Here is a 13,958-nt window from a genome sequence, read left to right as displayed (position 1 = left end):
GAGTTTAAAAAAACAAAAACAAACAAACAAAAAAACCACAAAGGACAAGGAGGAATGGTCTTAAACTGAGATAGAGGAGGTTTAGGTTAGATATTAGGAGGAATTTTTTCATACAGAGGACGGTGATGTACGGGAACAGGTTGCCCAAGGAGGTTGTGGATGCCCCATCCCTGGAGGCATCCAAGGCCAGGCTGGATGTAGCTCTGGGCAGCCTCATCTGGTGGTTGGTGGCCCTGCACATAGCAGGGGGGTTGAAACTAGGTGATCATTGTGGTCCTTTTCAACCCAGGCCATTCTATGATTCAATGAAAAGGTGGAAAGTAATAGCAAGGTAGGTTGACTTTAATGTGGGCTACTCCCATAGAAGTGAAGATTTTTCACTGAAGAAAAGTGTTTACTTCAATGTCAATCCGCCTGACAGTAGGAAGGCTCTACAGAGAGATCTGGATGGGCTGAATCAGTGGGTTGTGACCAATGGTATGAGCTCCAGCAAGACCAAGTGCCACATCCTGAGTTTCAGTTACAACTCCATGTTACACTACAGGCTTGGGGTGGAGATGCTGGAAAGCTGCATAGAAGAAAGAAGATTTGGAGATATTAGTTGACAGCCAGCAGTGTGCCAATGGCATCCTGGTTTGTATCCAAAATAGTGCAGCCAATGGGAGCAGGAAGGTGATCGAACCTCTCTCTCAGTCCTGGTGAGGCTGCACCTTGAGTATTGTGTTCAGTTTTGGGGCCCTCACTACAGGAAAGACACTGGGGCTCTAGAGCGTGTCCAGAGAAGGGCAATGGAGCTGGTGAGGGATCTGAAGCACAAGTCTTATGAGGAGCGGCTAAGGGAACTGGAGATGTTTGTCTGGAGGAGGCTCAAGAGAGACCTTATGGCTCTCTACGACTGCCTGTAGGGAGGTTGTGGTGAGGTGGTCAGCCTCTTTGGCGTAACAGTGATATGACAAGAAGGAATGCCCTCAAATTGTGCCGGGGAGGTTCAGGTTGGGTATTAGGAAAAAATTTCCTCTCAGAAAGATAGGGATGCATTGGCACAGGCTGCCCAGGGGGGTGGTGGAGTCATCATCCCCAGAGGTGTTCAAGGAAAGAATAGATCTGGCACTGAAGGGATGTGGTCTCTAACTGTCACAGGCATGGATTGGTGGTTGGATTAAATGATCTTAGAGGTTTTTCCAACCTTAATGAGTCTAAGATAATCAGCAATATAACAGCAATGAGAGAGACACTCTAAATGTTACCATATTTTTGGCCATAGGGAAAGTTGCAAGTGTTAAATCACTTTGTATTGCTTCACATGTTGTACCATTTGATAGAACTATTTACTTAAATTTGTTGGCAGAGAAAGATGGCCTTTGCAATCTTATGCCAATATGCTTTTTGACTAAACACTTCTATACTCGTGTATCCTACTCTGAAAATTTAAAACCAGCAAAGAAATTGGCAACACGTGTCCCTTGCTCACCAAAACTTGATGTTTCTGAAGTGTCCCTTGTGTTTCTGTTTGCACTGGGATTTCTTAAGCGTGTTAATAAGGTTTAAAAAGATACGAGCTAGCATAGGTAAAATGTCTCCACAATTCTGCGTGAGAAAAACCTGATTGCCTGGGTTCTGACACGCAGGTTTTTGATTCCGGCTGATTTCCCTGATGATCGGCCCTTTTGTGGGCGCCTTCACCAAAGTATCGCGAGCCCGCCCACCGTCAGGGGGCGCCCGTTGGCTGCTCCGTTGGCCGCACACAGCCGCGAGGCGGCGCGAGGTGGGAGGTTGAAGCTCAGCGCTTGCGCTACCGCCTTCCAGCCGCCGCGTGCTGATGACGTAATCACAGCGCGCGGGCGACGGGCCGAGCTCGCGCTGTACTTGTGGTCGCGTTCCGCCATGAAGGAGACGCCGCTGTCGAACTGCGAGCGGCGCTTCCTGCTGCGCGCCATCCAGGAGAGGAAGGTGCGGTGCCGGACTCTCCTCCCTGTACTCTGCCCCGGCCTTTTCTCGCCTCTGGTGCGGGGCGGCGCGGCTCCTCGTTGCGGCCGCACCCGGCCCGGCGTGGTGCGGTGACCGCCCCGTGCGTGTGTGTCCCCGCAGCGGCTGGACGGGCGGCAGTGCTACGACTACCGCAATGTGCGCATCTCCTTCGGGCCCGAGTACGGCTGCTGCGTGGTGGAGCTGGGGAAGACCAGGTAGGAGCGACCGGCTGGCGGGAGGTCCGCGCGTTGTAGTCTCCGGGGGTGGGGCATCCGCTGCTCCACGGGCAGCCCGTACCGGCGCCTCGCCGCTCTTGGAGCGTGGAATTTACTTCTGACAAATAACGTCCGTCTCCCCGCTTTTAGTTTAAAGCTGCTCCCCTTGTCCTATCGCTATCAGACCGTATAAAATAAACAATTGGTTCTTTTCCTGTTTATGTTTCTCTCAAGTATTTGGAAGGCTGCAGTGAGGGCTCCGTGGAGCCTTCGGCCTGTCTTTGTAAGAGCGGTGCTCCAGTACAGTGATCATCTTCGTGGTCCTCCGCTGGACCCACTGCAGTAACTACATCCTCTCTATGCTGGGGCCCCAGGTCTGGGTGCAGTATTCCAGTTCTCCGGTGTTTTGAGGCTTGCTTTAATTCTAGATGTTAGAAGAATGCTCTGATTTCTAGATGTAGTTATTTTCATCTCTGACTAGCGTTTAAATACAGAGTTTGAGTGAGAAACTTGAGTTGAGTAATAAGAAATGTGTTGGAAAAACATCCACTTGGGTCTTCCTTTTGTATATATTTTGTTTTCACTGCTAGGTGTTTTCCTGCTAAACTTTGTAGCCTAGCTGCTAATTTCTTCTGCAGGGTTCTTGGGCAAGTCTCATGTGAACTTGTCCCCCCGAAACCAAATCGGGCTACAGAAGGCATACTCTTCTGTAACCTTGAGCTCTCACCGATGGCTGCGCCTGGCTTTGAGCCTGGCAGGTATGTAGCTTTCTTAAAAAGTTGAGGTGAGGATGACATATGAACCACTGTTTTGACACGCACAAGTGCGTAGCATAATTATGTTTAATTTAATTTTGTTTGAACAGGCAATCTGAGTTATTGGTGAAAGTGAACAGGCTCATAGAACGATGTCTGAGAAATTCCAAATGTATAGATACTGAATCCCTCTGCGTTGTTGCTGGTGAAAAGGTAGGGGATAAAAACTACTGGTTTCAGATGATTTCATAGAATCACCAAGGTTGGGGAAGGCCTCCAAGATAATCCAGTCCAACCATCCACATATTTATTGGTCCAACACCAATATTTATCTACTAAGCCACGTCTCTTAGTACAACATCTAAACACTTCCTGAGTTTAATCATGTATTTCATGATTTTAAATGGAAGTCACTTTTTCAGGTGCTCTGTCTTGTTTTCAATACTGACTTTTGACTTGAATATTTTTTTCTTGCTTTATGGATATTTTTAACTTAACGATCTACACATGCTTTTGGAATAGTTGGGATGTGCATACTTGAATGTATTTCTTTGTAAAATAAAGTTTAAATTGTATTTAACTGTTGTTTATTTTGTCAAATTAACCAGCATTTTAAATCTAGCACACCTTGAGTATACCAAGATTTTTCATCCTAGCTTCTTAAGCAAATACTTGAGGAATGTAAACTGCTCCTTTCTGTACTCAAAAACTGGAAGTGTCTTGGAAAAGGAATAGCTTCTGTGGAATCATGTTACACATTACCAAGCAGTTACGCGTGTTTTCCCTCAGGTCTGGCAAATTCGTGTGGATCTGCACCTGTTAAATCATGATGGTAACATTATTGATGCTGCCAGCATAGCAGGAATCGTGGCCCTGTGCCATTTTCGCAGACCAGATGTTTCTGTGCAAGGAAAAGAAGTAACAGTGGTAAGTCATACCAGGTTGCAGAAAGCCTCATACTGCTGGTAGCTGTTGGTTTATAAAAGGGAGGAATTAAATACTGATGTAAGCAGATAAACTCAAGATGCTTAAAGAGCTGTAGGATAAATGTGTTCCTATTCAAAATGTAAAAGGATAGTGAAGCAAGCCTGCTGAGTGTAAGACTATTTCAGTTTCAATTTATGGCAATATTCTGTTTACCTCCGTAAGTAATAAACGGGAAGTATTATACAAGACCAAAAAAGGTTGTTTTTATTAATATCTAGGTGACTAGGCTTTTTTCTTTTCTTCCTGTTTCTTTAAGTCTCTCTCATACAATACGTTCTTTTAAAATAGAACGTCATAAATAATTGTCTTCTGTACTGATTCTTTTCTAAGTACTCTCCTGAGGAGCGTGATCCTGTGCCCCTGAGCATCCACCACATGCCTATTTGTGTCAGTTTTGCCTTCTTCCAGCAGGGGTAAGATCTTTTTTAAAGCCTTTCTTGGCAGAAACAACTTATGTAACAACAATTTTGCAGAACTGACAATAGCACTGTGAAAATACTCACGTTGACAGACAGATTTCTTAACACATTCACGTGTTTTGCTGTTCTTCAGCAGCTTCCATAGATAGGCGGGAAATTGTAATGGGGGAGTCAAGGTCAGCCTCAAACTTCTGTTGATTCTAGGACTTATTTGTTGGTGGATCCAAATGAACGAGAGGAACGTGTAATGGATGGCCTCCTTGTAATTGCCATGAATAAACATCGTGAAATTTGTACCATCCAGTCTAGTGGAGGGATTATGCTATTAAAGGATCAGGTAAAAGTCAAGGACAACATTTAAGTATCTGTTACTCTTATGATCTGTTCTATGGTTCTATTTTAAAAGTCTTGTTTTCATGATTCTAAATTGTTACTGTATATGTAATGTACAGGTTCTGAGATGCAGTAAAATAACAGCTGTTAAAGTTGCAGAAATAACAGAATTAATTCAGAAAGCTTTGGAGAACGACCAGAAAGTTAGGTAAGTTTTTTTTGGGAAGGAATGGAGATAAGTATTTTTAAGAAAGAATTTAAAAGTTAATGCCAATTTGTAATAAAACAGCAAGTTGTTTCGATTTGTAGTCATTTAAAATATCAAGTATTTCCATGAAAAATATTCATAAATGTGAAATATCCTGAAATACTGTCTCTTGTTGAATGACTAGGAAAGAAGGTGGGAAGTTTGGCTTTGCAGAATCTATACCAAATCAAAAGATCACTGCCTTCAAAATGGACAGTGCTGCTGTAGATACCAGCAATGTGGAAGAACAAGCAGAAGAGATCATAACTAAAGCTGACCCACCTTCAGAAGTGTACGTTTTCTATTTATTATTCCAGGAGGAAAAAAAAAACTCTTTCCTCTTATCTGCGTTAGCTTGGGAGTTATACTAGCTTCTAGAAGTGCTGATGGCCCAGGGTAGCCTCATAGCCTTCAGAGGAAACATTAAACTTACACTGATTTTAGTTCTGACTGCTTTTAGTTAAATTAATTCTTAACATCGCATGCAAAACAGGGCTGAAGTAACTAGTTGTCACACTATCTGGAGAAAGAGTATTCTTTCTTAACTTTCACTGAAGGCCTGGGGAGAAAAGTTACAGCTGAAAATCTACTATTTTGCCTTTATACAGTGAAATTACTAACTCCAAGATTTTCTTTGCTACTTCAGTTTTGCCAAACCAATATTGCACACACCTGGCACAGCCCAAATTGGGGAAGGAATAGAGAATGCCTGGGGAGACCTTGAAGAATCTGAGAGGGAAGAAGCAGCAGAAGAGGAAGGTGAAAGCAGTGCTACTGCTTTTGAATGCCAGAGAACAGAAACAGAGGATACAAGTATGATGAGTGAAGCTAAAGGTATTTATTTATCTTGATACTACATGCATTTATTTATATCACTTCAAGTGTAAATTATTAAAGAGTAGAAAAGTGCAAGATGTCCTTAGGAAGAAAGAACCATTGCAGTCGCTTTCTTTTTGGAAGTTGTACTTGTTTGGTACTTTCGCTTCACCTGTACATCTGTTTTCTTCAAAAAAAAGCCTTGTTTTCTGTAGTATATTGAAGAGCTCCAGAATAAGCACTGGTAGTTGTAAGCCTGTTTTTCCACTTCTGAGTATCACCTTAAAAAGCGCAGCAGTTACTGGTCACAGAAGGTGTTCATACATATTGGATCAGTTTTTAATTATTTTTTTCTTCCAGATGAACCTATTGTACTGTCTGACAGTGAAGAGGAAGAAGTTGTCATTCTGGAACCACAGGAAGAACCAAAGAAAACAAGGTAAACACCGTATGAAATTAAGAGGGGGAAGGAGTAGGTAAGGGATACTTGACAACAGGACATTCATGGCCTATGCTCGGAATTTTGCCCATGCCAAGAGAGGTTTTGGTTGATCAAGGAGATTATGCAGCAGAGTGAGGAGCTGTGCTAGTTTGCTCCTCCCCTAGGTGACTAGTCATTGTGGCTGATCTGCAGCTATCTGAGATGATTGTGGATCACTGACTCCTAGAAAGGCTTGGGTCAGAAGGGACCTTAAAGATCACGTAGTTCCAACCCCCTGCCAGGGGCAGGGTTGCCACTCACTCCATGGAGTTGCCTGGGGCCCCATCCAGCCTGGCCACCTCCAGTTCAGGCAGTCATCTTTCAATAAGATAAGGAGTGATGGGGTAAGAAGTTAGTGTGTGTTGTCCTTAAAAATACACTAGGCCAGCTCCATAGCATCACTGCTGGCTGGGGCACAGCCCCACCACACTGAGCACGCAGCCTCCTGTGCTCTCCAGATATTTGACTTGTCTTAATCACTCCAAAAGGAACCAGAGCTTAAAGGTGAATTTGAACTGCTACATTATAACTAATCATAGGTTTTTATCTCAAGTAAGTTAGGATACAACAGTAAAACTTACTTTAGCCATGGTAACCCTCATTGTATTTAGAATGCTTTCTAGAGACTGAACTTTGCACTGAGCACAGTGAGTGGTTGTCCTCTTAAAGATAATGAACCAGTTCTTTTGAGATGGAACTCCATAGTACAGACATCTGATAAACAGTGTTGTTTACTCTCAGACCACAGACCAACTTGAAACAAGAAAATACAAGTAAGAAAGCATTTAACAAAAAGAGGAGAAAGAAGAGAGCTTCACGTTAAAGCCATTCCATTCAGCAATGCCATTGAATGTGACATTTTTTTTATTACTGAACTTAAATTTGTAGATAACTTTATTTCCTCCCACCTCAACTCTCATCCTGCATCTTTGTATATTTTATGTAATTGTACACAGCTTAAAATAAAAAGTTAATGTAAGTGAAAGCGTGGTAGTGTCCATCTGCAGCACAGACTACTCACCATTCCAACGTGAATTACTCATACATGATGCATAGTTCTGGTCAGAAGAAGAGAGGCTGTAGAACTTCCACACAGAGGCAGCTCATACCTCAGTTTTTTGAAAAGTTTAATTAAATATTACATGCACAGACATGAATTTTTCTTGAATTATATTCAAAGAATTAGGCTCTGAATTTAATATCCGGCAAAACAGAGGATGTCTCAAACCTGCCTGCTTTGTTTTGAACACCAAGTAAATAAGAAACATGCACATATTCACAGGAGTAATGTAGGACTATTTTTTTCAGTTTTATATGACACGAACAGGAGAGAAGTAGCTGTCACAGATGTTCCCAGCATCACTTTTAAAAATGAACAGTGGGGAAAAAAAAAAATTAGCTCCCCACTAAAGCTGTAATAAGATGTAAAAAGAGACAAGCACAGATGTGAATGAAGGTTGGTTATTCTGCAACAAGCCCTTAACCTTTTTAAAGAACACAACTAGTATACTTTGCCACTACTATTTATCTTCTTTTTCTCCTTAACAGCTGACATCCTCCATTCCAAAAGGCTTTATTTCAGAATGGGAGAAGGTACAGTAGATAGGCAAAACAGTAATAAAGCACAACGTGGGATTTTTGTTTTTTTAATCAAAACATGGAAGTGAGAGCTAGAATCTTCCCCCACATTAGCTTTAGAGAATGAAAAGATGGAAAAGAACATTACTGCATCTGTCAGCAAGCATAGAGGAACACAGGCATACTAGGCAGCGATGGTAGCCTGTGACTAAGGCATTATTAAGGCTGTACAGGAAGTCATATCAGATACTGGCTGCTGAAAGCAAGCTGAGGGAGCAAAGGAGAATTTTTTTCTGTGCTATGGGAACAGTAGGAGAATGGCTTCCATTCAAAACAGCAAGGAGACATTTCATTAAGCAGTAAATCAATACTATAATACTGATGTCCATTCACTTCACTGATACCTACTCTTTGCGGAAAATATGCTTCTCTAAAATTAACTCCTCTTCCACTGTTCATGCTTCTTAGCGGTCTTGAAAGTTACTCAGTAGATGCCACAGGAAGGTGAAAGCAGAAGCCTGTTTCTCACAAAAAGCATTGTGATCTTCAAAGGATACTGACCAATGCAGCTTTTTGATTTGACCTTCCAAGGTCACCAAGTCACGTCACAACTGTGGCACATATGTTCCTGTATATACATATTCCCTGTCCTGCAAGGGTAGAGCATTTCTAATACTAAGCAGTAGACATGATATACTGCAGTCTTTCCCAACTGATTTTAGCTTTTCCAGTGGCAAGATATTGAAATTAAACTAACTGAAGACTACTGAAGAACAAGCTCGACCAACAGAATGAATATGGCCCTTTGCTAAACTTTAGAATATATGGAAGAGTTAAAGTACATCCTAAAAGGCTTACATTTAGCTAAAGAGCAGCCTCTGTTGCATACTTTTGCCTTGACTGGATGAGTCACTTGGCTAGAGCAGTTTAGTAACTGAATTGGTTCATGGAGGGCTTGAACCACAGAGCAGGGTGGGACAGAACAGCAAGCTTTCAGTAACTGAATCTAGATGTGTAAAAGGTCTCACAGTAATGCGTATATGGCAGCTTGATAGATGGCTGCTGATTTTATCTCCTTTTTCTTTTTTTCTTAAATAGCCCACACCCGCTACTTCACACATACGTAGAATTTATACTGTTAGTATTTGGTGTGCAGATAACCAGTGTTGAATCACCTTGAAGTTTAAGGGGCACAGGTTTGGCAAGGGGCAGCTCTTGCCAAAAAGAATCAAAAACAGTGCTGATTTAAGATGGTATTACTACGAGGTAGTGACTTTAAGGTATTGGCAAGACTGCTAAGAGCAGGTACAAAACTTGTTTATTTGCCAACCTAGAAATGGCTCAGTTAAATCCAGCACCTCCTTGCATCACTTCTTTACATACACAAAGAACAGTAGGTACAGGGAGCATCACTCCATTTATACAGGTTGAAGGTAGATGTCCATTTCATCAAATGACACACGCTAGATTGTTCATGTAGCAGTTCTAGTAACTAAGGAAAAGTAAGATCACTTGGTTTACATTTTTGCTGCATGCCACAAGAAGAATCCTTCCCAGTTGAGAGAGATGTACAGAATTAATACCATTCTGCACGCAGCCCACACACCCTAGAAGCCACCGCCTCCTCTCCAGGGCACAGAGCAGTAATTCACTCTCCTGCAGTACAATCATTCCACCACCCCTAAAGAGGTAAGCAGGCCGTAGGTTTTATTTACTACATTGATGGGCTATTGGAAAAGCTAAAGCATTAGTGGGAACTCCACAGGTTTAAAATTAGTATCAGTTTTAACTTTAACTAGAAAATTAACTATAGTAAGACCACTTTCTGTATGTAGTTTACTGGTTTCAGCTGTGCAGTTCCTGCAGCGGAGTTCTGAACTTTTAATGATGAAGAGCAGGTAATCCATTAAAGAGAAATCAGGGCTTCCAGTAACCGGCACATCCCAGAGAGCCTCACAAGAGTCAATCTCAGCAAGGTGTCCTCCTTATTGCAATAGATTCTTCCAGTACTGTAGCTGTTTAGTCATACTAAGTCTCAGCTTAGATTAGAGAGTGTAAAAATGCTACAGATACCACTGTGGAGTTCAAGTCCCTCTTACTTGGAAGGAGAAAAAGTCCTGTGATAATAATGCACTGCTAGTATTACTGTTAAGTCTATAATTAGATAAGTCTCAGACTTGACTTGGTCTTCATGGTTACTTCTCTTCTGTGCTTCAAGAGAACATTCTTATAAAAACATAGCTACATATTTTAAGAAGACTGCATGTACAAAAGATTTACATTAAAACCACATAAAACTAACTTCAGAATTAAGCTAATCAAAACCTGCATTAATATTCTGAGTAATCACACCTAGAACTTTGAACCACGTTTAAAAACTGTACATCATTTTCTTGTAATATACATCTACGTATTTAAAAGATAAGTCTCTTGATTATTACAAATCTAGTGTCTCTGGTGGGTCAATAAGCGATACTGCATGGTACCTAGAGAAAGGAAAAAAAACACAAAGAGATGCAAGATGGAATCTTGCTGAAGTGCTCTCTGCTGTAAAAAAATAACACGGATACTGCAGTAAAGCACACTGCTTACAAGGCTCAGCCAGCTGGAAACATTTTGGAGTATGTCAGCCACCACGCCAGCATGGATTTTTTGAAGCATTACACACACTCTCCTGCCTAGCAATGGTAGGAATTTCCAAGTCAACTCCTCCAGTTTCTACCTACCCAGTTCAGGCAGTGGTTTGAATAGTGACACTAGGCCTGGTGAACATGAAACATTGCTCAATAAAAGACTGCGCAAGGACCTTGAGGGTCTCTTCAACCATTTCACTTACACCACTTTGGAGTGACTTTAGACTTCCAAGTTAACCCACCCAGCCCCAGTTAAGCTCAGGCAGAGCAGACTGGCTTACCACACGTCTCTGCAGATACTTACTTTGTGCTCTTGTACTTTTCCCTTATGGACTGTTGTGTGTGCTGTGCTGCTTTGAGGTAGGTCTCGTGAAGGTCCATGAGGCAAGGCTTAATGTGTTCAAGGGTGTAGCCCGTCACCTTGCACAGAGATTCAGGCTGAGGAAAAAAGAGGAACACTGAAACATGTTTATGTCACTCTGGTAGAGGTTTTCAAGCTTCCCTGTTGAAACAGTGTTGGCCCAGTATGCTAGCAGTCCTATTATCTCAAGAACAAAGCAGGTCAATAATCACTGCCCAGATTTGAACCGTTCCTGTGGGTCTACAGGAATCCTGAGAACTACTGTATTCTTTGCAGGGCAGAAGTATTCCTTGCCTCCATTCCTTAGGCTTTCTGCCTGCTCCCTCATCCCAAGGAAGCTGTTCACAGCTTTGAGGAGGATGAATAGAACACAATGCAATCATAGATGCCTCTGCCTTCCCAAAAAAAGACATCCCTATCTTTCAAATACCACAATCTTTCATTAACAGGTTACTGGTATGGAAGGACTGCCAACTCCAGCAGTCCCAAACTCAACAGTGTAGGCCCCAGCACTCAAAACTTCCTTCAATTACATTAAGCATGCATACAGGTATGTGAAGGCTCAAGTCTTAGTGTTACATACCCAAGTTTGTCCAGTGATCGTATAGCTTGCTAGATGAAATGCTGCAGCAGCAATAACTGATGGCAAGTATTTCAAGTAAGGATCAGCATCAATTAGAGTCAGCTCTCCAAGATACTGCAAGGGAGACAAGGAAAAATGAATCATCCGCTTCCAAAAAGCAGAAGAGCATTTAAGCAGCTTCATTTGGATAGGAATTTAAGTTTCTAAACCCTGCCATCAAATGGAGGAACAGTTTTTACCAGTTCCCACTTACTCTTAGCCCACAGATTGGTTCCATTGGATTAATGCTGATACTCTTTAAGACAAAGCTTACCCATATTAAAGCAGGCAATGACGCAGAAAACTTGAGAGCACGCTATAGCACCACTTGTGATTCTGAGAGTCACAGAACAGCAACATAACACAAGGAGTATACCCCCAAATATTTATCTTATAGCATCTACTGTTAGCTAGTGTCCAACACTGTTCTCATGCAAGCTTTTTCAATGTATTTCATCTTCAGAGGCATCTGAGGTCAAGAAGAAAGAATTATTGGTCTGACCTTTGCACAGTGCGATAAAGGCATTCATGTAGGAACTCTGGTACCTGCAATACAGTTAGGCTTTAAGATAACTTCAACTGAGGCACTGTCTGTGCTCTGCTGAGAAACTGGCCTCTGGATGTAGAGCTCAGTGCTTGGTTGAGGGGAAAAATAAAAATCCTTTCTGCCCCAGTGAGAGGGCAGGTGCATGTGTGGCAATTTTAGACATGGGAACATGGGAAACACGTAGCAGGGAAACAAACCCCAAACTGAAATTCAGCAGTCTTGGCCTGCTTTGAGTAAGCATTCATGTGGAGCCAGGCAGAGCACCAGACTGTAATAGTAATGGAATATTTCAAACAGTATCAACGACACTGTTGCTTTCAGCAGTACAGAACTGCTTCTGGAGGAGCCCGTGGCATATCATGTGCACTTTTCAGATGTCTCCCAGAGAGATTACACACTTGAACATATTAGGAGATAGAAAAGTCCAGTCTAAAAAGTCCTTTACCTCTTGTCTGTACAAATACAGCTCTTGGAAAGTGCATTAACGACAGAACTCTACAGTTCCACAGACCGAGCTAGCAAGCCTTACCATTGATAAGCTCTCGACTTTAGCATTTGTCTGCTGATGCAGGAAATACTGAGTGAGGAACTGGTTGATCGTCGGAGCTGCCAAATCAAATGACAGAACCTTCAAAATTAAGTGCTCCATCCTCAGAACTTGCTTTTTGTTGTAGGTGTCATCTGTGATGTAGACAAACTCTGCTACTTCAGGGGGGTAGATTTCCTCAAACTTCCTGCAGTGAGAAACAGAAGCAAACAGTTAGGGACGAGAGAATCAGGTAGCCAGCAACACTTCATGAAAACCAGTGTGCTAAATTATCTTCTGACTCCCAGTGTAGCTGGATACAGTGTCTGAGCAAGTTTGCTGCACTCAGTTCGGTAGGTCTTGAATCAGCTGAATTGGAAGTTAAGAGTTCCAACAGTCTGTTACTTGGGGATTAAGTAATTTAGGACTTAAGAGTTGCGGAAATTCCAGAAGAAAACCAAGTTGTCTTTTCATACGCTTTCCTACTATTGCCTTAATTACTGTTGAGAAACCTTTCACTCCTGCATCCGGAAATCCTCACGTTAGGCCCATTTACAAAGACAGCCTGCAATCTCACCTGCGAAGATTCACGTGAGCTGCCACACTTTTATATATTTTAACCTATTATGAAGCCCTTGCTAGACAATAGAACTACAGACTATCTTATGAAAGCTATGTGATTTCCATTAGTACGAAACCAGCAGGTGGAATTTTTAATCAAGAAATTTCACTTACGATGCAAGCAACATGGCTGCGGTACCCACAAGCTGAAGCTTTCCTCTCAAAACAGACATTGAAGAAAGAAATCTGTCAATGTAATTTACAGCTAAGTGCAGAGTTTCATTCTGGAGCTTGTACTCTTCTCCAACTTCCACCAGCCAGTCCACCAGAATAGCCCGCATGTTGTTGGTGATGTCAGGCTGCTTCTTCATGTAGCCTATTTTAGGCTTGCATTTTACCTGCAGGTTCAGATGACAGACAAGACTGAGTTTGGACTGGATGCCTGGTAGGGAAGCAGTCACTCATACTCCATTTACCATATCTAGATTGTTTTAAACAGGTCACACGTAAGCAACGGTAAATCTGGATTCAGAAAACTACATTTGCATCATCTTCTTTGCAGCTTGCACTCAGTGCAGAGCACAGCCAACCTCCCAGCAGGAAGCAGAGGGACTTACTTATTCCTAGCTCTACTTCAGTCACTGCAGCAGTACCTTATCCTCAGATGCAATCAGCCCAAATATGCAAACAAGAGAACAGGTGGCATCTCACCTCCATTTCCCTGAGGTACGTGTGGATATCGCTGACGTAGTCTGGCACGTTGTTAACGTTTGGTCTCTCTTCCGCTTCTGAAGAGATGGAGATATCCATGATACTCGGGGAATCTAGGAGGAAGGCAAGGGCCACGATAACAGGGGCCCGGCAGAACCCTCCCCCTGGCTGGGGCAATGCTGCTGGCCGGCGGGCAGC

General features: G+C 42.5%; 2 protein-coding genes across 2 annotated transcripts; one reads left to right on the top strand and one right to left on the bottom strand.

The window, feature by feature from the left end:
- Positions 1–1,820: 1,820 nt before the first annotated feature.
- On the top strand, positions 1,821–7,206 carry EXOSC9 (exosome component 9). Its single transcript, XM_010709933.3, has 12 exons — positions 1,821–1,950; positions 2,089–2,183; positions 2,822–2,941; positions 3,049–3,151; positions 3,728–3,865; positions 4,256–4,338; positions 4,549–4,681; positions 4,797–4,885; positions 5,070–5,216; positions 5,571–5,758; positions 6,101–6,179; positions 6,963–7,206. The coding sequence occupies exons 1-12, from the start codon at positions 1,885–1,887 to the stop codon at positions 7,042–7,044; spliced, it is 1,323 nt and encodes a 440-aa protein (XP_010708235.1). The 5' UTR covers positions 1,821–1,884; the 3' UTR covers positions 7,045–7,206.
- A 125-nt stretch (positions 7,207–7,331) lies between these two features.
- Positions 7,332–13,899, bottom strand: CCNA2 (cyclin A2). Its single transcript, XM_010709932.3, has 6 exons — positions 13,761–13,899; positions 13,224–13,447; positions 12,492–12,696; positions 11,377–11,490; positions 10,737–10,870; positions 7,332–10,285 (listed from the first exon to the last, which is right to left on the bottom strand). Exons 1-6 carry the CDS (start codon positions 13,857–13,859, stop codon positions 10,237–10,239), a joined length of 825 nt encoding a protein of 274 aa, XP_010708234.1. The 5' UTR covers positions 13,860–13,899; the 3' UTR covers positions 7,332–10,236.
- Positions 13,900–13,958: the final 59 nt, after the last annotated feature.

This window comes from Meleagris gallopavo, chromosome 4, assembly GCF_000146605.3.
Source record: "Meleagris gallopavo isolate NT-WF06-2002-E0010 breed Aviagen turkey brand Nicholas breeding stock chromosome 4, Turkey_5.1, whole genome shotgun sequence".
NCBI lineage: Eukaryota > Metazoa > Chordata > Aves > Galliformes > Phasianidae > Meleagris > Meleagris gallopavo.
The sequence above is the reverse complement of the archived record's forward strand: the minus strand, read 5'-3'. Positions and strand labels throughout refer to the sequence as shown.